The sequence below is a fragment of the Haemorhous mexicanus genome, chromosome 2, assembly GCF_027477595.1.
Source record: "Haemorhous mexicanus isolate bHaeMex1 chromosome 2, bHaeMex1.pri, whole genome shotgun sequence".
NCBI lineage: Eukaryota > Metazoa > Chordata > Aves > Passeriformes > Fringillidae > Haemorhous > Haemorhous mexicanus.
The window spans coordinates 90,294,248-90,318,488 of record NC_082342.1 but is presented as its reverse complement, the minus strand read 5'-3'; the positions used below and the strand labels follow the sequence as shown (position 1 = coordinate 90,318,488).

At 40.3% G+C, this 24,241-nt stretch overlaps 1 protein-coding gene across 1 annotated transcript in view; it reads right to left on the bottom strand.

Annotated features, from left to right (window-relative positions):
- GABRB3 (gamma-aminobutyric acid type A receptor subunit beta3) overlaps nucleotides 1–23,981 on the bottom strand; it is a 112,353-nt gene extending 88,372 nt beyond the window's left edge. Inside the window, exons 1-3 of the mRNA XM_059839446.1 lie at nucleotides 23,805–23,981; nucleotides 23,547–23,638; nucleotides 23,324–23,391 (exon numbers count right to left, since the gene is read on the bottom strand). Coding sequence (XP_059695429.1) covers nucleotides 23,324–23,391; nucleotides 23,547–23,638; nucleotides 23,805–23,884 — 240 coding nt within the window. The 5' untranslated portion in view covers nucleotides 23,885–23,981. The remainder of the gene's footprint in view (nucleotides 1–23,323; nucleotides 23,392–23,546; nucleotides 23,639–23,804) is intronic.
- Nucleotides 23,982–24,241: the final 260 nt, after the last annotated feature.

Here is a 24,241-nt window from a genome sequence, read left to right as displayed (position 1 = left end):
GTCAGCAAGAGGGAAGAAGAATTAAAACACCACAGCTGCTGCAACTTTCCATCACCTGGGGTGAGCAGCACGGGTCTGGAAATGGCGATTCCTGGGGAAGGCTCCCAGAAGGGAGCAGCCACTCACTGCCTCACCCCACCCGTGTCACTCACACCACTGGAGCAACCTGCTCCTTCTGGGACTTCTTAAATGCATGGGAGTTAAATATTCTCAATTTGACTAAATCTAGTGGCTCTGAGGGGACAGTAAGTATTTCAAGTTCTATCTGATTTCTGGCGGAACAATAAATTTAGGAGAGTGGGAAGAATAATTCATTTGTGATCCCTGACTCTTCATTTCTCCATTTCTTTGTGATAGAGAAAATAATAAAAACAGCAAGACATGTTTATCTTTTAAAACCACTTCTACTCCCAAAAGGTGAAGCTGCATTTGCTCATATTTCCACTCAAGAACACGATAAAAACATTTAAGCCAAAATGAATAATTCTTGTCAGAAATCATCCACGCTTCTAAGAGATGACAAAAAAGGAATTAGAAATGTATGACTATAATCAAGGCAGGTTCTCTACATTAAAGAAATTGGTTTTAATTAACATAGCAGAAAACCTACCCAGAGCCTCCAGAGACTCTCTGGGCTGCTCTGGGAGTTTGGAAGTCACTTACAGCTTATTCAGAGGGTTTTTCCTCCGGTGGCCACTCTGCTGCATTACAAAACACAGTGTCACTGCAGTACAAGAACTTGTAACAAACTTCATTGGCACTAGCATTAGAAATTTATGATGAACTCTCCAAGTATAAAAGACCATTTAAAATAACTGCGAGAAGGGAAAATGTTAGAATTGCTACTGCTTTTATCAGTCCCTGCAGTAAAACCAGTGAAAAAGTGTACTTCAGAGTTTTAACAGTAACATGTTAATAAGAGTGGGTCAACACCCGGTTTTGAAAACTCTAAATATAACAATGCAATTGCAGAAAGAAAACAAGCCTTTTTTGGTACTGTTTCTCTACATTTTGCTTGCAGTCATCCAATTTATTATTAAGAAATACTCAGACACTCCAGCAAAAGAAAATAAATTTCAAAATAAACAATTTTTTTAATCCTCTAATTTTATCCAAGTACTAGGAAAAAAATGCTCAAGGTGGTAATGGAAACAGGAGTTATTTTTGTTAGCATTATTGGCCTGAAAGAAGGATATTCTTTAAAGCACTGTTTTTTAATGCACAGGAACAAAAAACAGGGTTTAGTGAAACAATACAACATTTAGTGTTGGTTCATCCTACTTCCTTCTCTATGAGAATACAGAATTATCCATGATTTTACCTTTCTAAGACATTAACTAAAGACTTGCAGAAGACTGAGTGCAACACTCAGGACTCTACCTTGGAGGCAAATGCCTACCTTAGGAGGAGAAGCAGTTCAGATACTACAAAAATGCAAATGAATTGTTTAAGCAGAAACATGATCTGTACAAAAAAAAACCCCAAAAAAATTATTTTGAAAAATTAAATGACAACAGGCCAGGACATATTTATGTAAAATGTCCAAAGTTTGTCTGTGTTAATTTCTAATATGATGAGATCTCTTAAAGGAAAATAAAATGACAATCCAGATGAGTAATGTCCTATTAAGCAATCAACAAGTTATAAATAATGACATGCTTGTCTATGCACTATTGAATGAATATTTTTTACATTTATTAGTACCCTCACATGCACATACTACTAGGAGTCTAATGCATCAGTAAGATATACCCAAAATTATAAGAAATAATTTTTTATGTTCATATGTTCTTAGGACCCAGTAAAGAGATATATTTGAAGCTGGGATTTTTGCTTGCCTATTATATTGTATTCCTCTTTGAAATGTTTCCAAAATCAGCATGTTTCTGAAATTTTGGTCCTAAGACCTTTTTTGCAATCATCATTCCAATTAATTTAAATAGATTGTTTTATGCATAGATATAACTAATAAAGTTTAACGTTAAACAATACTATCCTCACACTTAATTATTCTGCAGGCAAAGGAACAAAATGCAACACTTTCCCCAAAAAAATAACCTGAGCAAAACCTGGGCAGTTGATGGAGGGCAATCAATTGCATCCATAACTTTATTCTAGTGCACCGAATCTAAGCTATTGAAATGTAGCATATTTGAATACCATCCTATTTTCATACAAGAGATGATATAAAGCACCTTTAAATAAAATTCCCAATTGATACAAAATAGTGACAGTTTTCTGCACGAATTTCAGAAGTGAGATATTGCAGGCACTGGCACACGTCTTGAGTCATGGGATGATCTCATCAAAGAAACAAGTTTGTTATCTGTATCGGGTGCATGACAGTGCTCACAGGCCACCATCTGAGATGCATGTCATGTGTCAGCCCCAAGAACAAGAAAAAAGCTTTCTGCAGCAATTCAGAAGGTTCTGGCAAGATGGCAGCTTGTTGGTTGCTACCAGCAGCCTCACTGGAAGACACCACTGAAAATACTGCAACTTCAAAAAAACCTTTTCAGTTTCATCTGGAGTATTTCCTTTCCTCTTCACTATAATTCAATAATATATATGTAGCTGCACAAGTTATTGAGGATATAAAAGATGTACTTTCTGTGGTGGCTAAAGTGTAAAAAACATATTAAATAATTCTAATGTGAAAATAAATGGGCAAATTATGCATCAAGAATAAAATTCACCGAGATTCAGCCTCTATTTTAAAGCAATTTGTAAAGCAGTCTTGCTTCTCCAGTAGCAATCACTCTAATTCAATGGCTTTTAAAATGCCACATCACTGCACATACCTGGACCTACTTTCCTGAGCTTGGACTGTAAGCAGAACAGCAGGATCTTAAGGAGCACGTAATTATCCCAGCATGGCCCCAGCACTAAGTCTGTGCTGAGAGCTGAGGGCTTTCTGTGGTTTTTGTGATACCTGTGGTCTTACCTAGGAATTAAAAATCTAATCAATGCATGCATCAGTTAATGACTTCTACAGTCCTGGTACAGAACAACTCTCTTAGTCTGGCTCTGCTTCAGTTCAACCTGCTTACAGAGTCTTTAAGGATATGCTGCTGTATCTGTGCACACACTGCTGGCTGGCACACCCAGTCCTAGCACCACACCTTTCATCCTAGGCTGCATCAGATGAAATGGCTCAACAACCCTTCACATCTGCCCTGTCCACAGTGACAGCCATTGCATGTCACGCAGTCATTCAGCTAACTTCACAGAGGAAACAACACCGTAAGAGCAGCAGACCTTTTTTGAGTGGATGTAATTTTACAATGGCTCATAAAGATCTACCTAATGGGCTGTATTCACATGCTATCTTTTGAGACTAGTCAGTCAGAACTGATTGCAACTATAAACCCTCAGAGAAATATTTAATAGGTATGTGATGCTTACTTTTCTGAAAGTATCTGATGCATCTGGATCTCACTGGGAAGGAGTAAATTGTTTTAGGCATGCTTTTTTCAAAAAAAAAAAAAAAAAAAAAACTGGCCAACATATCTATGCAATAAACTGATTTCAAACAGAGACTTCCTAGAGCATGCATTGGAATAAATTACAAAACACAGGAGTGGTCATCATATGCTGAAATACTGTTTTTACCTGTGCTGTCTAAAGTAACAGCGACAAAAGAACTTTAAAACTCAGCCTATAATCCACTTCTGCATTCCTGCAGTTAGCTGTGGCATTGCTTCTACATAATACTAAGTAAACAAAAGCCATTTTAAATCTTTATTTTCCCACTTGGGTCAAAGAGAATCAGCAGGCACAGAGATGGTGGTATTGTTACACACTTTTTTTACTTTGCCAAGAGTGCTTAGCACCATAATGAGTAGATTCCAATAGCATTGTAGTTAATTCCACAATGATAAAAAGTAGCATCAAAATTTGTCTACCAAAATATATTGATTTTGAGAAAATGTAATTTAGAAAAAAAAAGTCATTGAAGAAAATCAATGTTTTGTTGCAACATCTCTGTAAATGTTTCAGTATTATATTATTCAGTTTCATATCAAATTATAAGTACATAAGAAAAAAAATCAGCATTGTGATAATAATACTAAGTCTACTACTTGGTGTGCTCCTGCCCTAAACTCCAGAATTCTTTCAGAAGGCTTCTACAGAGCCTTTTCTTCATACCCTGCCAAACTAAGAGTTTTAAGTCCACAAAAGGCACCTTGAGCCTGTCTCCCATCTGATCATAGCAGGAATCCACACTGGAGTCTAAAAACTCATAGCTGTCCTTAAGGAGGGGTGAAGAATGTCTAGGCACTAGTGAATTCTCTTGCACCATCTGGTCATTTGGTGAAAAAAATCTTTGAACTGAAAAAAACCCACTGGAGGGATTTTTGAGCACTCTGCAGTAAGGATTAGCTTCTCCCTTTGTCTGCCCACTTTCTGTTCACCTCCTGCTGTTCAGCACACCTGAGACTACAGCAACTGACTTATCTGGAAAACTCTACACTGGTTCCAGGGTAGGTAACAGCAAAGAAGATGCTGAGGTGAAGAACCTGAGAAAGTACATACTGAAAAATTAAGACTGTGTCAGTGAAAGGTCTGTGTGTGTAGTAGGAAGCATGAACTATGTCTAATCTGAGACAGTGGGGGACTCATCACAAACTCCTGATTAAGGGAGTTTGTCTTCAGGTGCCATACCTCAGATAGGACCCTCCCCACAGGAAAATAATCCTGTTTTCCATTTTTTTAAATGAAGCAAATACAAATTATTGTCCACTCCCTGAGATGCAATACTTAAACCTGAGCTCTATTGGATTTCCTGTCCCGGATTTCACAATGACTTAGTTCTGAAGCTTTATCTTTTTAGAAAGGAGGAGTCACGAGTTCCAGAAAGAATATCTCATCTGCTCTCAATTCCTATTCTGCATTAAAAAAACACAGATTTTAAATTCTTTCAAAATTTATTACAGTTTCTTTTTTTAAAGTTCATTGAAGCCATCAAAAACTCTCATCTCAAGGATTACACACTACCTTATACCGTGGAACTCAGTATTGTAAGCAAAAGGAGCTTGAGGAATAGTCTCTATTAATCCATGACTGAATATTCAAAGACATTTGGATTTTCTCTTCCTGAGTTCCCAGTAGCATAATTCAAACATTACTTCAGAAAGATTTTTGAGGACTAGTGCAAATTAATGCAAAAGATCTGCCGCTTGCAAAATTCTGGACTAGAAAGTTCAGAAATTTAAGGGAGAGTTTACAGCATTTCCCTGTTACAGCCACAAACAGAGACACACTGCCTTATACTGCTTGCACCTGGAAGCTTTCTGACATTCAGAGGAAACAGCTGGGAAAAGTAAGCAACCTCCAAAATCTGCATGTGTGCACAGAGGCAGATTTCATGGCAGTGTCAGTAGTTAACACCAGGCAGCTCTGGGGATTTAATGAGCGCAGCTAACGATGATGATGATGAGCATTACAACAGTATGGTGTAGAAAAGTATGATGTCCAAGAAAAAACATGGCCAAAACTTATGTATAGATATTCCCTTTATGTAGGTGCACATAGGCTAAACAAGGAGAATGATTTATTTTAATAACCTGTAGATTAAGCATTAAGGTACCAATTGCCATCACATATAATCCTGAAGCAAAGTCATAGAGGCTGGGAGATTTTTACAGGGAAACACAGGGTTTTTTCTGTTGTTCATTAAGCATCTGACACTAGCCCCAGTGAGAGATATGATACTGGGCTAAGACACATTTGGTATGAACTGACACAGCAATTCTTACACCTGTTTACCACTGCCACTCACAAACAGCTGAAAAGTGAGAGTAAAGAGGAAGGTGTCACTTCAAAGTAGCTGCTAATTAAATCATGAATAAGTAACACGTCAGATGGAGATGTGCTTCAGTGTCCCAAAATGAAATGACAATTAATTCTAAAAACAGGAGTCAGTATGTCTTTGAGTTATCTATATTAGCATTGTCGTTCTAATTGGGAACATGCTTTTGAAGTGCATCTGCCAAATGGTCTCCATTTCCACCTTGGAGCATGCTGCAAACCTGCTCTGGAGCATGGCACAGAATCATAGAATAACAGGGTGTTCTGGATGGGAAGGGACTTTAAAGACCACCTAGTTCCAACCCCACTGCCATGGGCAGAGATACCTTCCACCATCCCAGGTTGCTCAAAGCCCCATCCAACACGACCTTCAATGGGGGGATCCACAACTTTTCTGTACAACTGGGATGGGCCCAAGGCAGAGGTGCTCTCCATAAGCATACCTAGAGCACCAACTATGAATTATGCCCACTGAATCAAACCAGAACTACTTCTACAAAGCAAACTCTCAGCATTTAATATGGACATTGGCCACCCAGCAGCATTCCACAGATCTTCACCTATTGGGCTGAACAGTACCAGCTTTTGTCACCAAAAACTGGACCAGACCTCAGGAAGACAGGTTTCACTGGTCAGCTGAAGAATCTAGGACATGCTTCCTCTCTTGTCTGCTGTCCTCCAGCACAAGACTTTTAAGCCCCTTTAGATGGAACTTTGAGACCTATTAATGGAAAGTGACTTCCAGTTATTTCAAAAACACATAGTAAACATGACATTCTGGTAATCCATCCCCTTACAAACTGTGCTGTACCTTGGATTTGTAAACTACCTATTCCTCACCCACATCTCACTTGTCAGACCCTTCACTGGAGCCAAGACACGTTTGGGCAGAAACAAGTTCTCCAGACCCTGTGAGGTCCTCCTGCAGAGCACACAGGTAACTCAGTGCCAAGAAGGCATTTTTAATGGAAATCTTACAGATTGTTGCTAGGAATGGCAATGTCTCTTGGCTTCCTTTTCCACTGATTTGATTCCAAAACAGACAATTTCCCACTTTTGTTAACATAAAGCCTCCACAGTAATTCTACATGGTATTAAGAAAAAAAAAATCACCTAAGTTGATCAGTATACATCAAACAAATTTTTATCCATGTTAACTTTATTGACATTTTTTTCCTCATCTCTTATCCATACTGAATATGAAATATTTCTTTGGAGTGCTATAAAGGAAAGTGGAAGCTAAATTTGCATCACAAAAGCACTCTAATGGTGCCAAGGATGAAAAGAACAAGGTGATGGCATTACACAACTGGCCATGGCACCCAACAGAGACAAGTTGCCACTGCAGCACCAGCTGTAGGTCTGAGGCTGAGTAGGGAGCCATGCACTTTGTCCAGAAAAAAATTATTTGGGAAAAGCTAAACTGCAAACATCACTGGAGCCTTTTGTCACAGAAAACTGCAGGGAATTTTTACCAACTCTGAATTCCTGCTGAGAATTCACCTCCATTTAAAAGTTCAACACGTATGGCTTAGTGAGGATGCTTAATAAGGTTAAATGCAGTACAGACAGTACTTCTGGTACCAAAAAAAAAGCTGAATTTATTAGGCCTGCAGATCAGTAGATAAATTTCTCAAAGACACTCTATAGCTATCTCTCTACTCGTGGATTAAACATGACTAGAATATTAAGCACATACTCTGGCATGAGCATCTCAAATCCTTATTGTTAGACTATCTCACCCTCCAAAACGGGGTGTCCATATGTTAGCTGGGTGTCAGAAGCAACTCTGGCACTTGCAGACTCCTGGGCAGTGTCTGGAAAGCCTGGAAAGAGAGTAACAGCTGGCAGGGACCAAAACCACATGTGAGTGCTCCAAGAATTTACTGGTAGGGCTGGTTGGAGGTAGAGTATTCAGGAATGTTTTCCAACATCTGTTGTGAAGTACCCTAATGGCAGCAATGTCTGCACACATCCCCCCACTATGCTTTTTTTTCTGAAGTCAAGAGTCATGGTGGGACAGCAGAAAAAACACAGACACACAGACATAAAAGCAGCTCAGGGAAATTCAGTTCTTGGGGATATTTCTTCATGGCCCAGCAGTAACTGTTAAACTGTACAGTCTTAAAAAATTTCTTTAGGATGTATACTAACTCTAAATGACACCAAGGCTCTGAAGATTACTGAATAATTAAAAAAAAAAATTGCCTCCCCTTTTATCATCTTTAATACTCTGGTTTGTTTATTCCTGTGGAGGGAAAACAAAGGGGAAAATGGTGTTGGACCTATTGGTTGGGAAAATAATTTTTTTTATTTATTTTTTGTATTTTTCACTGGGAGTTTAGCTTGAACAGAATTAAGAAAATATTTTGATCTCCATCAGACAGAATTGAACAGCTGAAGGGAAAAATGGGAGAAGTTGTCTCAAAACACCTTCTTTTTCCTCTGATTCCAAGCTAGCCAGGCTGAGAAGCCCTCAGCATGAACTGCAGAACAGCAAGGACTACAGAAATAAGAAAGATAAGTCCTCTAAGTGTCAAACAGAGCCCATTGCACACAAATTCTGTTTTCTGCTCAGCCTGACAAGCTCCTTTCTGTATCTCACCCAGACAAAAAGAGAGTATTAGCTCCAGGGAGGTATTTTCAGCAGCATGCCCAAAGAGAATCCTCAGTTTCTTATTTAGTCTCTCGTACTGAAACAACATCCAACACCTAGACCCCAGAAAAGGATCTGGCTATTTCCTGTACCTCTAGGTTAGAAAATCCCCTTTTCATACATAAAACTTACATAACAACACTAGAAAGGTGTCAGCAGGAATGCCAACTGGAATTATTGTTATTGGCCACAAAAGAGATGCCTCTATTAATAACAACAAAGATAAGCTGGAGAGTAATTAATGAGAAAGGGCAGGTTTTAGAAACACATTGTTATTTGAGAGCTCCAGCCAATATTCTTGCAAACCTGAGGACTGATACTGTTCACATCTGTATGAAGATGTTAAACTGAACACAGCCCCAGTTCTGTTACATATTTTGCTACTTTTGTTTTGTTTTTTTTTAAAAAAGGAGTGGACAGGATGAGACGTAAAATTTGTACATATCAAGGGACAACCAACATAGATAATGTCTGGAAAAAAAAAAAAAACCCAAAGAAATGGAGACTTGAAGTGCTTTTGGAATTCAGTTTTGCAATTACATACAATTCTGCTGCTGCCTTTAGCACACACTCCAATACTCAAATGCTGGAGGTCCTAGTTTTTCAGGGATTATACACAGAATTGAAAACATGGCCATTCCTTGCCCTTCAAAGCACCTAAAAATTCAGGTGATGATACCTAAATACTTAAAAGCTCCACTCTTGGTGTGAAGATCTGCAAGTCTGTAGCTTTAGTGCCATTCTATGATGACACAATGGGACAACTGATGGTCAGGATATCAGCATTAGCACTGGATGGATTTGCTTCTGCCATTCTGTATGACAGACAACACGAGATGGGCCAAAACCTCTTCTCTTTGACCACTGGAATTGCACCACTGCATGTAACAGCCAAATTTGACACAGTGCTTGCCCTGGAAAGGAAAAGACAATGTGTTCCTCAGAAGTCTGATATGACATAACATGCTAAACTAGTCTCCTCTGGAGTTTTTTCAGTCAATCAATAAAATAACTGACTTGGAGGATTATTGAATACATGATTTTGATGACATGGAGACTGCAGCTGCTTCTGAGTGCCTGCCTGTTTACCAATGGGTTTTGTGAAAAACAATCAACATACGCTGTCCCTGCTGAGCAATGATAACCAAATAAAATTGAACTTTCACTCCACTGTGATCATATAGAGTAATCTAAACACTGATCAATTCCCTCCCACCTTCCTTCCTTGCATTCTCGAATGCCATTAGAAACAGTCACAGTTATGGTATGGCTCAATGCAGCAAAAGCACAGGTAGGAGTACACTGGGAGGATTTTTTTGCAAAGGTCTTGTACAGCAACCTTTTAAAAATATAACTCTTCCTGTATTCCTTTATACAGCACAAATATCTGCTATTTGAGTCAAAAGTCAAAATAAGTAAAGAAATAAGACATTGTGTAATGGTGTCATTAAAAATAAGCACTTTTTGTTTTCAAAGAAATTAGCATGCCATAATAAATAAATAAATAAATAATAGATAAATAAATGAAAGTACTGACAGCTCTGGCACACCAGCAGAAAAGGCAACATGGCAAAGGACTTGAGGCTGAGCACTGAGGCCAGGGTGCTGGCTGTAGGCAAGGGCATCTTGAAGAATATGAAACAGCCTGACTGGCAGGGGGTTGGTTATGCTGCACAAACTGATGAAAAAAAAATCACCCTACTGATAACAAAAGATGACCAGAGAATAACAGACATGAAGGCTTGGCAAGGGACAACAGGGAGAAGAAGATGGAAATATACTAGTGGCCACAGTAAGAGCTAGGACAAAATCTAGTTGCAGTGATAGATGACCACAATTCAATGACAGATTGAAAAGTAACCCTGACACTTTCATCCTTTGATTGCCTTCATCAACATTACATCTAGTCAATTCTTCATACCCATTATTTTCATGTATCTGAAGATTTATCACTCATTTTTGAAAGGTAGTGTTTAATTTTGTGTCCTCTAGAAGCAATTAACTAAATCCATCTTCTGAATCTTCAGCACTGTTACTGCATTATTGCCATGTTTTAATCGAACCCCTCCAAAGTGATCTGCCATTAAGTATAGATTCATCATAACATTTTATTTCAGGTTTGCTCTCATTTTATGATCATGAAGGGCACCACAATAACATGAATATAGAAAGAGACATAGAATTCAACAATGCCACACACATTAGGGTACAGATGACATTCAATGTCATGTAAATGTTAAAAACAATTAGAGGTGCAAAGAATTTTAGAATTCATTTATTACCATGTTTTGCAGTATCATGCTCAGGAGAGCTAGCTAATTGTGTGCCAGAGAGTAGCAAGCTATGTTTGTATTTAGCTTCATTCAGCAGTGTTTTCAGGGAGAGGGGTGGATCAGGTTTTCCCTACAAAAGGTTTGTTTGTTTGTTTTGGGTTTTTTGTTTGTTTTTATTTTTTTTTATTTTTGAGACTACATATCCTAGGAAAAGGACTATAAAAATAATGATGAGAAAAACCCAGCCTCCTGCTTTCCAGCACAAAAGACGTGAATAATTAAGAGTCAAGAGGGATGAGAAAGAAAAATTACAAAAGATTAATACAGGAGTCTCATGAGATTTGGTCACTTGCTCAAGCTATTAACAAAAATCATTCAGGGACTTGCAGGAAAAAAGTAGCAGCAAATGACTGTGACTTCTGTCTTAAAGACAGCTGCTCAGTGAGCACCAGCAGTCAAATTCATCTTACATCTCAGTAGAGTAATTCTTTTTTCATTTAGGCCACCTTGCTCATATAGAAACTATTGTGCCAGCAGGTTACTAAATGATGTGTGTCTCTAAGTAATTTACAGGAATATAATGCAAGATTGTAAATGAGATCCTTATAGATGTGACTCATGAAAGAAAAGCATACCACCACAAGTGTTAGGGCTAGATGACTCCTTGAGGTAGGCTATGCAAAAGGGATCTTCTTCGGAGGTTAAGCTTTTCTTTTCAATGTAAAGATCATGAAATCATAGAATACCAGCTCAGAAGGTATCCCATCTTCCAGATCACTCATGATGGTATTACACAGATATTTATAAAACCAATAAAGAATATGGAGAGCAAGATTACATTATGCAAACTAACTAACGGATAACAAGATTACATTATGCAAACTTCTGGCTTCCCTTTCCAAATTACAGCACCAGCATCCAATTCAAAAGGCACCCAATGCCACATAAATGGGTATGCTGGGAAAGACATACAGTATTAGCCTTGATGCAGTCAGGTTAATAATATATGAGCATGTGACTAAAGTGGGTCTACTGGAATGATAAGCTGATCAACTACCTTAAATGCATTTGCTAATTCACTGCCCATCTTTTCATTTCTCTCTTTTTTTTTTTTTTCCTGTCCATTTAAGGGGGATGGTTTATAAAAAGAATTGCAGGCAGATAATCAGCATTTTTAAAATAGCTAAGTTATTCCCCAGCTAGCTCAACCATTTTTCTGGGGGGAAAAAAAAGGATGAAATGCCAAAGGAGACACCATTTTTGATTAAAAGGAAATGAGATATTTCCTCCTTAAAATTGATTTCTCTTAATCACCTCTCGTTCATCACACAAACACACACAGCTACTGCTAACTACTTCTCTACACATTCTATAAGCCCTTACTGCCCAAAACCAACTTGCTTTCTTTGTCACACAAGGTTAAAGTGAAATCCAGTCTATCTCATCTGTGCAATTAATTTGCCCCTACGTTCTATGTACTTGACAAAGGCTGCTTATGGGACTCTGGTACTTTCTTTAGTTTGTTTTCACAAAGTATGCTGGAAGTCCTTCACCTGTAGACCCTTATCTATCTAAAATAAGGTGAACAACATCTCCTCTGAATTTAAGTGCATGTAAACTCCCCAGTGTAGCTGTCCTGTGTTCCACCTCAAGCTCCTTCTTCTCTTTGGTGGCTGTCTCTCACCTATCACATCTTTCTGCTCAGTCAGGCAGCTCACCATGCAGCATTTGAACTGCATGGAGCTGCTGTAAAGGGTCATGAAGCCAAGCAAGACCAAGAGACAGAGCTCACCCCTCATAAACAAGTCTGCAACAGCAGTTTCCCAACATCCAGGGAATATCGGTTCACCTATTTTCTCAAAGAGAAAAAAAAAAGAGCTGACAGCTCTGAGAGCAGTGCAGGTGGGCATTCATGTCACTTGCTGCCAGAAGGGTAACAGATGAGCATTTGGCTTAAGCCACATTCACTGTACAGAGAATGGATGGAAACAAGGCACAATGAATTATCTACAAGCTCATTGGGCTCTACAATGAGCTGTGTTCTAACACAGACCTGCCAATCAGATCAGCTGCATGGGCCTCTGGGGAGTCACAGCTCTCCCACTAGAAAGGATGGCTACTTAACCTCACATGGATGCAAGGAATTGCACTTTCTGGATAGATCTAACCTAACAAATGAAGTGAGCCAAGGAGTTTTCTTCTCTGAAGGACAAGTGTTGATACACAGCACAATTTGTTTCTATCTAGATTAACTTATTTCAAAGCACAACTAGCTGCATCCAAGCTGCCAACTACCAGCGGAGCTGGCATGTGCTGACCTTCAGAGAGATCAGACCTGGGAAACTGCTGAGACAAATCCATGCTAGTGACTGACATACAAGTGGATGACTGAGCACAGGTGCTGCGCTCAAGCACATAAGTACTGACATTCTACAGATTATAAGGAGCACCACAACTCTGAAATTTACCAGTGCCATAGTTTGTGGCTCAAAACCAAAACTAAGGGTTATATATATGGTTCTGCAAATTCTGAAGACCTCTTCCTATTTAAAGTTCCAGTTGATTTAGGAGATATTTTTATTATCCAAATAGAAACCCATCGTACATGATTGGAAAATGCTTAGAAAGTCCAAATGAATAACATAGGATTCCCATCTAAATAGCCTAGGAGGTCAGACGCTAAAGCAAATCACTTCTGATGCAGAGAAAAAAAAAGACATGTCAATGTGCAATATTATGAAAAAAAGCTTAAATAAATTCTTGGTATCTTTAACCACAAGACTTACTGCATTACCCACTAATATGGGGAATTTAAATGAAATTTTGTATCATCTAGTATTTTTAACTTCAAACTTTCAGTGCATTCTAAAAGGCACAGCAGCATAAGAAACCACCAGGGAAAATGGTCATCGGAAAACACCAAGAAAAATGGTCATCTGTTTACAAAATAACATCTGATAAAGTAGGAAAATTAGTTTGCATTTTAGGCTTCAAAATCTGGAAGATTCGATTTCTTACTCTTCCTGAATTATTTCCCCACTGAAAAATGTGACAGGGGCTCCGATTCCCTGCACAGCCAAGTGCAGCTCCTGGAAGCCAAAGCCCTCAGCTTTTTGATTGTGCTTCAGCCCAGTCCAAAAGCATGAAGGACCCTGCCCAGCAGAGCTCAGGTGCACCTGCACTGGATTACAGCTCAGCCTTTGACATTGCAGCTGAGCAATGAGCTCACATGCTAAAACTATGATGGGTAAGTAACCACCAGAATGGGAAACCTTAAAATATCCCTCATGTGAACAAGACATAGGGGAATGGAGCTCTTCCTTTCAAGTAACTTCAGGGTTAACAGGCCAGCAGAGTAAGACAGTGGGGCTATCTTGTATCTTAATTCAAAGAACAAGGGATGACCTATTTTTAATCACATGGATTTGAGCTTACTTTCAAAGCCTATCTTCTTTGTCCTACATGTATTTTGATTCAGAATTCACACAAAATCTACATGAAAAACTCTCTGCAGTTCACACTGTGCACAGAATTCACATTGACCTGCTGGCTAACACTACTTAGTCAACTAAAGCTCAGCTGTGTACCAGTTCAGGGCTGTCTTCTAATTATCTTCAAAAAGGCAGGTTAAGAAGGAGCAACAGGTGGAATTCATTCCAACATTAACTGGAAAAAAGCATCTATCCTAAGTCAGTCAACTCCTCTCATTGTCTTCTCCATCCCATTACCCTACTAGTACCTCCAGCTGGGTACTTCAGGAGGGCAAGTCATCCTTCTCTTAAATACCTCTTTTAGAACAAAAAATACTCCCTTATTGAAGTGCTCCTCTCTGTTAAAGGGCACTCTCATGATCAGCTCTGGCTGGATGCTGGTCACACACCAGATAACCTATTTAAAGCTTGTGAGACAAGTCTTATTCTGAGACCTAACTCCCCCTGGTACAACTATTCTGTACAGAGCTCCATGTTGAAATAACTTCACAGCATCCAGAAATTCTACTAGCTGCACCAGAGGTACCTCTGGCATCTCTGCAGAGTGCTGCATTGTGCCATGGAGACATACCCATGAACTAATGAAAATTCAACATTCATATTAGTATTAAGAAAAAAGTCATTAACTGCTATTGAACTGCCAATTATCCAGTGTAACTGCAGACCTCCCAGCACAGCTGTTTTATCTTCCCTCTCTGCTGCATGCAATATTACATTCATATTGCAGATTACATTATCACAGCGACCTGTAACCAGCTCCTAACTGCTGAGAGAACAAATTATTTTGCCAAAGTTATCAGTTCAAATCTGTAATAGTGAATAATGAATTAGACATGCCCAGACTTGGGGATTTTTCTCCTTGCAATATCTGTAGTTATGAGGAACTGTGACATTCAATTACAAATATTAAATAAACCATCGCTTTGAAATTATTCTTCTTCCAGCTATTTTTTATGACTCCATGTCACAGGAGAGAAAAAAAGAAATTTTGTCCTGGATAAGCTAAAACCCCTAATGGTAGCTTAATATTATTCAACCTCTTCCACTGAAAGTTTTTTATTATCCTTCAGTATTGATGGATTGCACTTGATACTACCCAAGTTTAAATTCTTTATAGAATCATATCTTTATTAAAAGGAAAACTGTGGGGAAAAGTGGATTTTTACTAAATCATCCCAATGCTCTGGTGACACCTAAACAAAAGGTTCTCTCTTCAAGTTACAAATCACTGGACATGGTAAAAGTAACCTAGAGAAGCAGTAACATGTTTATTGGTCTCCTTCCCGAGTATCCAGCACCAGCAAGTAGCAGAGTCAGGACGTTTGGCACTGAGGACCACGGTGGCAGTTGTGTCATGGAAGTTTCTATGTTTTTCTTTTGTCTTCTGCCAAGCATGAGATTGCCTCCCATGCCTTTATCAAATTGCTAAGCTTTCTGTATCACTAAAGACATTAAACTATCTAAATAAAAATTCAGTGCACTTATAAAGATCTCCATATAAATGTCCCTCTTTGCTTTATCTCTTTTTCTTTCTGTCTTCAAGGGAGTGAAAAAAATTGATAGGTATAGAGTAGGTAAAAATTAATAAAGTTTCTGTCAATTTTCTATTCCTGTTAACTTAAATTAGTGCACTTCTTCATTACCTGGGCATGATAAAATTCTTTCAGCAGAAGTAAAAATATGTAATGATTACATGCACAGAAGTCCTGACCTTGTAGCTTCAAAACTTTTTTCAATGGCTACTAGGTATATTTGAAAGAACTTATATGTGACACCTGGTGCAATGGATGCAAAGGTATTAAGAACACAATAAAGATTTATATACGATGCTGGTGACTAATGACATCTCAGCTGGCAAGGCATATACTTATGGCACTGGCATTTATTTACAAATGTCCTATGGGAAACTTCTCATCTTCTGAGGCATCAGCATGATACCAGCAGGAGCAGCTGAAACCACACCAAGACCCACTTGTGAACACTGACAGAAATAATAATGAAATCAGAGCAGAGATTCACAGAAAGAGTGCTGGAAAACAGCTCAAAGCATCAGCTAGCCCAGCCTCCCCAAAGGCAAGAGCAACACCACTGGAAGAGGTATTTATCAAATCCCTTCTTGAAAACCTGAAAAAAAGGAGATGCTACAAAAAATGTAGTTAGATGAAAACCAATTGGAAATCAATTCCCTAATTTCTTCAGATCTTAATTCAGTTGGTTCCAAAGAGGAACTGATCATCATTCTTTCACTGCTAGCCTCCTACTTATTAGAACTTTTATTTCTTCTCCCCATTCTATCTTTCAGTGCTATACAAACCCATTTACTACAACGTCACCCCATATGCATTTTGTGTAATTATTTTAATTAGAAACACTTTTTTTCTGTTCCTTACACCTCCTGCTTCTTTCCATCTCCCTGAAAGCCAATGAGGAAACACTGGACACAGCATTCTTGCTCAGGCTTAACTAATGACAAAGCAAACTCTGTCTTGTGAATGACACTTCTATTTATGTACCACAAGGTAAGATGTGTCTTTTTTCTTTTTTCAATTATACTGCACCTGTGACTTTTTCACTTACTTTAGATTTTGGTCCAGCAAGACCTTTTTTTAGTGTCCTACTTCTTAGCCAAATCTGCATAATTTTAAATAATGGATTCATCATTCCTTATAGAATGCAGCACTTCATGCTTGCTCCCTCTTTATTTGGGCTATTTCTCTAGTTTGTAAACATAATTTTGAATCCCTTTTTGTCCATGGAATACTTGCAATTATTCCAGATTGATGTCATCACAGATCATATCTATTTCATCATCCAAGTCTGGATGATTCAACTCTGGCAGCTGGAGTTGGTTTTTAAATAGTCTATTGGCACCTCCCAGCAACATTTACTACCTCCCTGTCTCTGCATGAGCAGGTATTCCTTCCCCTTCAGGGTAGCTGCTTTCCACTGCAGATAAGCAGAAGCCTGTCATCAATTCCCCTGGACAAATAGGAGTCATTTCCCTATCACACTGTCTGCTACAAGCACTTCTTTCTCTCTCTCTGTCAATAAGAACTATGAAACATGACAGAGATGGAGGGAGAGAGAAAGCGAGGCCGGCTGGGGGAGTTCATGGGTACTGTACTGAGGAAGAAAAACAGATGGAGACAAGGCAGAGGATGGGTGATCTTGTGGCCAGCTGGTAACCAGAGAGCAGGTGACCTGTAAGATAGACTATCCTCCAGGATCAGTGCCTGATGCTGCGCCCCTCTGGTAGTGGATGGATGCTGGCTCATCACCAGCACAGTGACAGCACTCTTTGCAGGGTTATGCTGGCCTCAGGAGATTCTTCCCTGCTTGGGCACTACTTCTTTCTGCTTCCTTTTCCCCCTCTATATTATCTATCAAATAGATGTATGTATGTATCAAACATATACACACATATATGCAAAATTATCTATGTGGTCTTTCTACCATAGTATGATCTACTACTCTCGCTAAATACATTAAATTGTAAAATATAAAAAAGCAAAATCAGATTATAAAGTTACATATTCTATTTTATACTCCTGTGATTTGTGAACTAGTAATAGGCACTGCACACATGGATCTTTTTCTAGCTAGAAAACTTGTGTTTGCAATATGATTATGTAACCATTGTATCCGAACAACTCCTTTAATTTCTCCATCTGAATATTCAAAGCGAAGTTTGTCAAAACTTGGTTATGATTTCCTGCAAGAGGTAATATCCAGATTCTGCCTGAAAAATATTTAGGAAATATCTGTTTATGGCAGGAAATATAAGCTACATTTCCAGTTGGAAACATAGGTTACATTTCACTGTGTGTTCTGAAAACTGAACCAAGTTGCCTTGGCTCTCTCCATAGCCATTCAGGAAACAAGGCCACCTCCCAGAAATATTAATACTTCAATTTTAAAAATAACAACCACACAGACATCTAAGATATCTGTTGCAAATTAGTGACTGTCTCCTTCTTCTGATTCCAGAGGGAGCCTGGAGGATAGGCTTTGGCTACATCTAAGGAACAATTCAGCTACCTAAGCAAAGGGGTCTGATGCCATTTTGGATGCCTGGATTATGCAGGACCCTCGTATAGGGCTGGTAGGTACAGCAAAAGATCTATGCAGGTTCACTTAAGTTCTAGAGAGGCAGCTGGAGTCCAAACAAAACACCTTGAGGCACCTAAAATATCTAAGAGGCACTATTACATTGCCTTTTTATTTTAAGCTCTCTTGCTTGTATCACCTGTATTGACAAGAACAAGACTCAGTTGTTTAAATTTCAGGAGCTGGTGTTGTGTCATGGCAGAGGATTTGCAGGAGATCTGCACCAACCTGGACAGGAAACAGGAGGACAAGTATGAGACTGTGAAACCAAAATGATGGTAAACACCTTTGCCCAAGCATCCACATTCTTTTCTAGATCTCCATTAACTGCACTTGTTGAGTCTAGCAATCCAGCTCTCACTTAGACATGCTAAAAATCTCAATTTACATAAATGGAATCCACCACATTTTTTTATCATAAAAAGTAAGATGTGACAGATTTCATTAAGAGAAGCATGACGTTCTGTGCCCTCAGAACTTCAGGTGAAGTATGAATTAATTCACCTTAAAAAAATTATTTGTGTATTCCTATCAAGGCAAATAGACACTATTAAGTCTCAATGAGTAGTAACTTCAGTCAACCTTAGGGCAGCAACTAAAACAGCTTGTCAGAAAGATGTCAAAATTGCTTTAAAAATCAGCAGGCACCCAGTGATGTCCGTATCCATACTTGCAGTTTTATAAAGGCACATGCATAAAAATAAAAATTACAGTGTTAGCATTGAAGAGATTACATCTTTTTTAGAGTGACAGCACAGAATAGATGACATCTTTTTCAGAAACAACAACTCATCTCTTTTAAGGTCTGACTTTATGTCAAACTAATTTTCTGACTACAGTATTCTCAAAACAGCAGGATGACTCTATAGTAAATGATGCCTCCTGGGTTTTGCTGGTTTAATTTTATAAAAATTAGAGCCTTTGAGAAACCCTAGATGGACAATTCTGAAGTCCTCTCTATAAACAAAGACAATGCAGACAGCACTTCTGAGAGCAGTAGCCCGTTTCCTCTTCTCTGCAAAACATTATCTCTAAGAAGAAAGGTTCATTTTTGCACTAATCCCCTTGTTTTCTCCATCCACTTTATAGCATTATTTCCCATGAACTATGAAACACATTCTAAAATTATAGTCAAATGAAAGTACAGTACTTTACTCTTCCAGCTATAATAATGACTTTAAAGAGGGGGTTATTTGGAGATTCAAAGCATTGATTATTTAACTTCCTAAGATACAGAAGCATTTAGAAGCTTGAAAATTGAATGCCTGGAACTAACGCATTTGATTCACAGACCAAACATTCGAGAAGAATCAGACTGTTAAAAAAATTGAAAATTGTGGTCACTTGTCTGAATGGAAATAGGCTGACCTACTAGTAAAAGCACAAGAACTATTTCTTTTTCAATTCATGTCATGTGAGCAAAACACCTGAAAACACAGCAAAAATGAAATATAATCAACCTGAATGATTAAAAATGATAAAATTTATGGGTAAATTCTTGAAACCTGGCAACAGTAATCTTCCATACTCTTTATCTGTAAGATGACTTGCAGTATATTCTCCCTATACATCTTTTTTTTTATTATTGATCAGTATTTTGTTTGGAGATTTATATTTCTGTACAATTTTTAGTGGTTTGAAATGCAATTATTGGCGGTAGGCACAGAAATAGGTAGGTGCTTAAGTATCCAGTTACACATATCATTTGTGAAATACTCAAATGATTATGGGAAAGAATGTACAGGTTAAGCAGGGGAGTAAAACACACTGACATATAGATTTAGACATATGTGCAAGTAATTATCAGACTGCAGCCCTCCCCTGAGCAATGAACTTCTTATATGCAACTTCATTAATTCCCTCTTGCTACCATATATATGTAACTTAAAGTATAAATATCTAATCATGTGGTTTTTATAAAATACAGGTTTGCAATTTCACTAATGCTACTCAATATTTTCAAGATGTTGTGAAATCAAATAGAAACTGCTTATTTACAACTTTTCAGTAAAACAAGTTGATGGCCTGCAGTCCTGATACTTGCATCTGTCCTGATCCATCTTAGCATTTCAGCATCAGAAATAAAGGAAAATGTGAATTGTTTCATGTAATCCAAGGAAGGTGTACATGGCTATATGTAAGTCTATTCTAAACAATATCTACAGGTATCCTGGATGTATAGGCAAAGGACTCTTAGTGATTTTCAACAGAAAGACTAAAACTGCACAAATAAATTTTTAAAATGCTGGAAAGCTTAATAAACAGCTAGTAAATAAAGATTCATAGAGGAATATATTATATATAAACCTACAGTTTGATTATGAATAGAAAAAAGCATGATACAAGCTGTAATTCCTGTTACAAAGAACTGTCATCATGTCACTGAAAGCATTATTACAGGCTGCCTAGAAAGTAGCATAATAAAACTTGCTGTAATAACATTTTATTTATGTCCATAAAATTGAAGAATGGTAAATCTCTGGTTATTTTATTTTTAATACAGAGATGAATTTTAACAAGCTTATTTATAAAAGGTTACACCAGTGTCTAGATTTAAATCAAAGGAATTAATGTCCACACTACCACAGTTCACACAGAGAAATTCTTGTAACACATTTCAATAGTTGATGAGGCTAAAGGTCAACAGTCACAATATCTGTTTGGAATTAAATGAAAGAATATGCCAAAGTTTAAAAGTTTAGTTGGCAACCAGAATGAAGTTAAACAGCTATGCCTCAGTTCTTCAAACTAACTAGGCCTTTTTTTTCCTGCCCAAATTACTACTTGGAATAAATACTTGAGTAATCTTGAAAAGCTCCTTCTCTTCATTCTTATTCGCTGTTCATTGATAGATACTCAAGAATTCTTGCAGACCAGTAAAAAGTTACTTTAAACAAGTGAAGTAACCAACTCAGGTAGTACGTGAACATAGCTGTGCCTAGTCAAAGATGACTTCTTTTCCTGGCAGGTGAGACAAGCTTAGCTGAAGCTCTGGTTGTAGTAAGGTGTTCATCAATCAGAAGCCCTTCCTGCTCATTTTTCCTGAAGTAAACTACTACAGTTTTTATAGTAAAGGAACTCTAGCAACTTGCTTCAGAAACACATAATTTCTTTCTATTGCAAGATCTGTATTGATGTTTTTCAGATTTTGCATTGCTCCATGAGAGGGCACAGAAAAAAAGCTGCCACTTCTCTATAGCTGCTCTGGCAACTAATGGGCAAGAGTGGGCACTGACTCCTGGGGCAGCTAGAAACTTAAGCACTTGGTACACTGACACACAATTTGGGGACAAACTGACCATCTTCTTGAGGAGCTCCTGTATCACTGAGGATCTGATTACCCAGCCTAGCATAAGAAGCAGTGTAATTACTTACTTTTCCTTATTCCCTTGCTAGAGTGGGTTGGACAAGCTGTTATTTAAACCTAACAGGCTTTCCTGCAGCTAGGGAAAAAGAAAGAAAAAGCACAAAAAGCAGCATACATCCCCTCATTTTCTTTCCAATCTCGGTATGCCATTCTCTGTTATTTATTTCCTCTCTGGCACTTCACATACACAGTGTTATATATTAATTTAATGAGTCATGTAATGCTTCCCTAAGACTGGAACATATCCAGAGGTGGGGAAGGTGGCAGTGGGGATAGTGAAGTCAGATTTTTCAATTACACTTCAGAGAGAAGCTTTCATTCAGCTCCCATTTTTTTCACTTGAGAAGAAATCCTAAAGGTACAGAAAAGCCTGTCAAATACATGAAGTCTCTCTGCAGTTGCCTGAATCTGCATGAAGCCTAAGACAAACTCTTGTAAAGTAAGAACTATCTCATTTTTTTCCCTCCTGAATGAGTAGAAAGGCTGCCATTGGAGACACTTAACGGCCAACAGGTAACTGTATCTCTGTCAAAAACATTTTCAGAAGATGAGAAGTAGAGCAAAAGTTTCTCTCTCAGAATTTCAAGTAGAGGGGGTGAAAGCAGCGGCAGGATTAATGACAACAGAGGGAACATGTATCACGCCAAGATATGCCAGCATGCAACACTGCAACAGTGCATTGAAGGAGAGGTAGTGCTGCGTTAGCGTCATATGTACTACAAGAGAGCTCAGTTTCCAAATGTATACATATTATTTTTAATGCCATAAATGTAACTACAGCATTGCAGAGTGACTGGTCCTTCTGCACGAGGTTTGCAAAAGGAATACAAGGGAAAAAAAACTGAGACACAGAGAGAAGGAGTAACTTGCTGAGGAACATGAAAAATCCACCTCAGATTTAGAATTAGGACAAGAAACAGAAATTGTAGCTTCTAGCATTGAATCATCAAGGTATACAGACGAGAGGATCAAAACGCAGAAAAGTACTAGACACCTCCCTGTCCATCGGTGATCACGACAGCCCCACACAGCATCACTTCCCGAGACAAGACTAGACTACTATTCCTCCCAAGTCCATTCACAACCGCGCCGGCACTGGGTGCTCAACAAGCCTTAAAGCACTCGCACGTATCAGAGTTTACCCACAGACAAGCTGGGCTCTTCGGTTTTTTCGCCCTGAACCGCGCAAGAAGCGGGGAGATGTCGACAGCCGCGGCCCTCCACCGTCCAGCCCGCCGGCCGCCACCAGCCCGCCCCGCATCCCGCCCCGCATCCCGCCGGCTGCGAGGCCGCGGCAGGTGCCGCCGGCCCGGCGGAGTCCAGCGAGCTCCGGCCGCCCGGGGGTACGGCAGGAGGAGAAGGCGGGTTGGTGCAAACCGGCGGCCCGGCACACTCGCGGAGACGCCGCCGGCAGTGAGAGTGGAAAAGGGGGGAAGGAGGAAAGCGCGTCTCCAGGGAAATAAAGTTTTCAAGCGAAGAGGGCAGCGCTCGGAGCGCCGCGCCGCCCCGCCGCCGCCCGCCGAGACAGCAGCGACTTCGTGAGAAACGAGGGACGGGAAACGGGCGGCCGTGACCCGGGCGACAGCCCCGGCGCCGGCCGGGCTCGCCCGCTACTCACCATGTTGACTTCGGAAACCATGTCGATGCTGGCGATGTCGATGTTCATCCCCACGCAGACGGGAGGACCTGCAAGCAGAGCAGACCTTCAGCCGCCGGCGAGAGGTGCCGCGGCAGTGCGGGCGGGGTGGCCGGACCCGCCGTGCGGGAGCGACGGCAGCACCGGGGACAGCTGCGGGGGAGGGGGAGATCGCCGGGCGGCAAGCCCGGGCAGGGCGACTCACCTCCGAAATCCGGCCGGAGGCGGATGTCGTAGCCCTTCAACAATTTATCCACAGTTTCTTTCACGAAGGACATGTTGCCGGGATCGTTCACACTGTCGGGAGAAAGAGAGTGTCGGGCGGGAGAGGCAGAAGCCGGGGTGCGGGGGGCCAGGGGCGACGGCGGGAGCGGGGCGGGAGGGGGAGGGCGGGGGGAGCGCATCAGCTTGTTCCCCTGGAGAAACGCATCCCGCGCCGCCGCCGGGGCACGCTGGTTCCTACCTCTGGGCGCAGCAGACCACGGCCACCAGTACGGGAGCAGAGAAGATCCCGAAGATCCTGCCTCCCCCAAAGCCCCACATCCCTCCGCTCCACGTTCCCTTCGCGCAGCAGCAGCAGCCGCCGCCGCGATCCGGCTGCTCCGGCTGCTGCTGAAGAGGAGGCGGAGGCGACAGTCCCCGTTCTCCCCCCACCTCGCCCTCCCCCCCCCCAAAAAAAAATCCCCCACCCCCTGCCCCAGCACCACCACCCGGCCCGCGGGAGCCGCCCGCGCACCCGGCTGCGCTCGCCCCGCGGCCCGACGCCGCCGAGCCCCGGAGGAAGCTGCCCTCCGCCGGAGCCCGGCCAGCCGCCTCCCCTCCGCCCGCCGCCGCCCGCCCTGCCGCCTTCCCGCCAGCAAGGAGGGGAGGGGACGAAGGGAGGGCGCCGGCGTCCCTCCG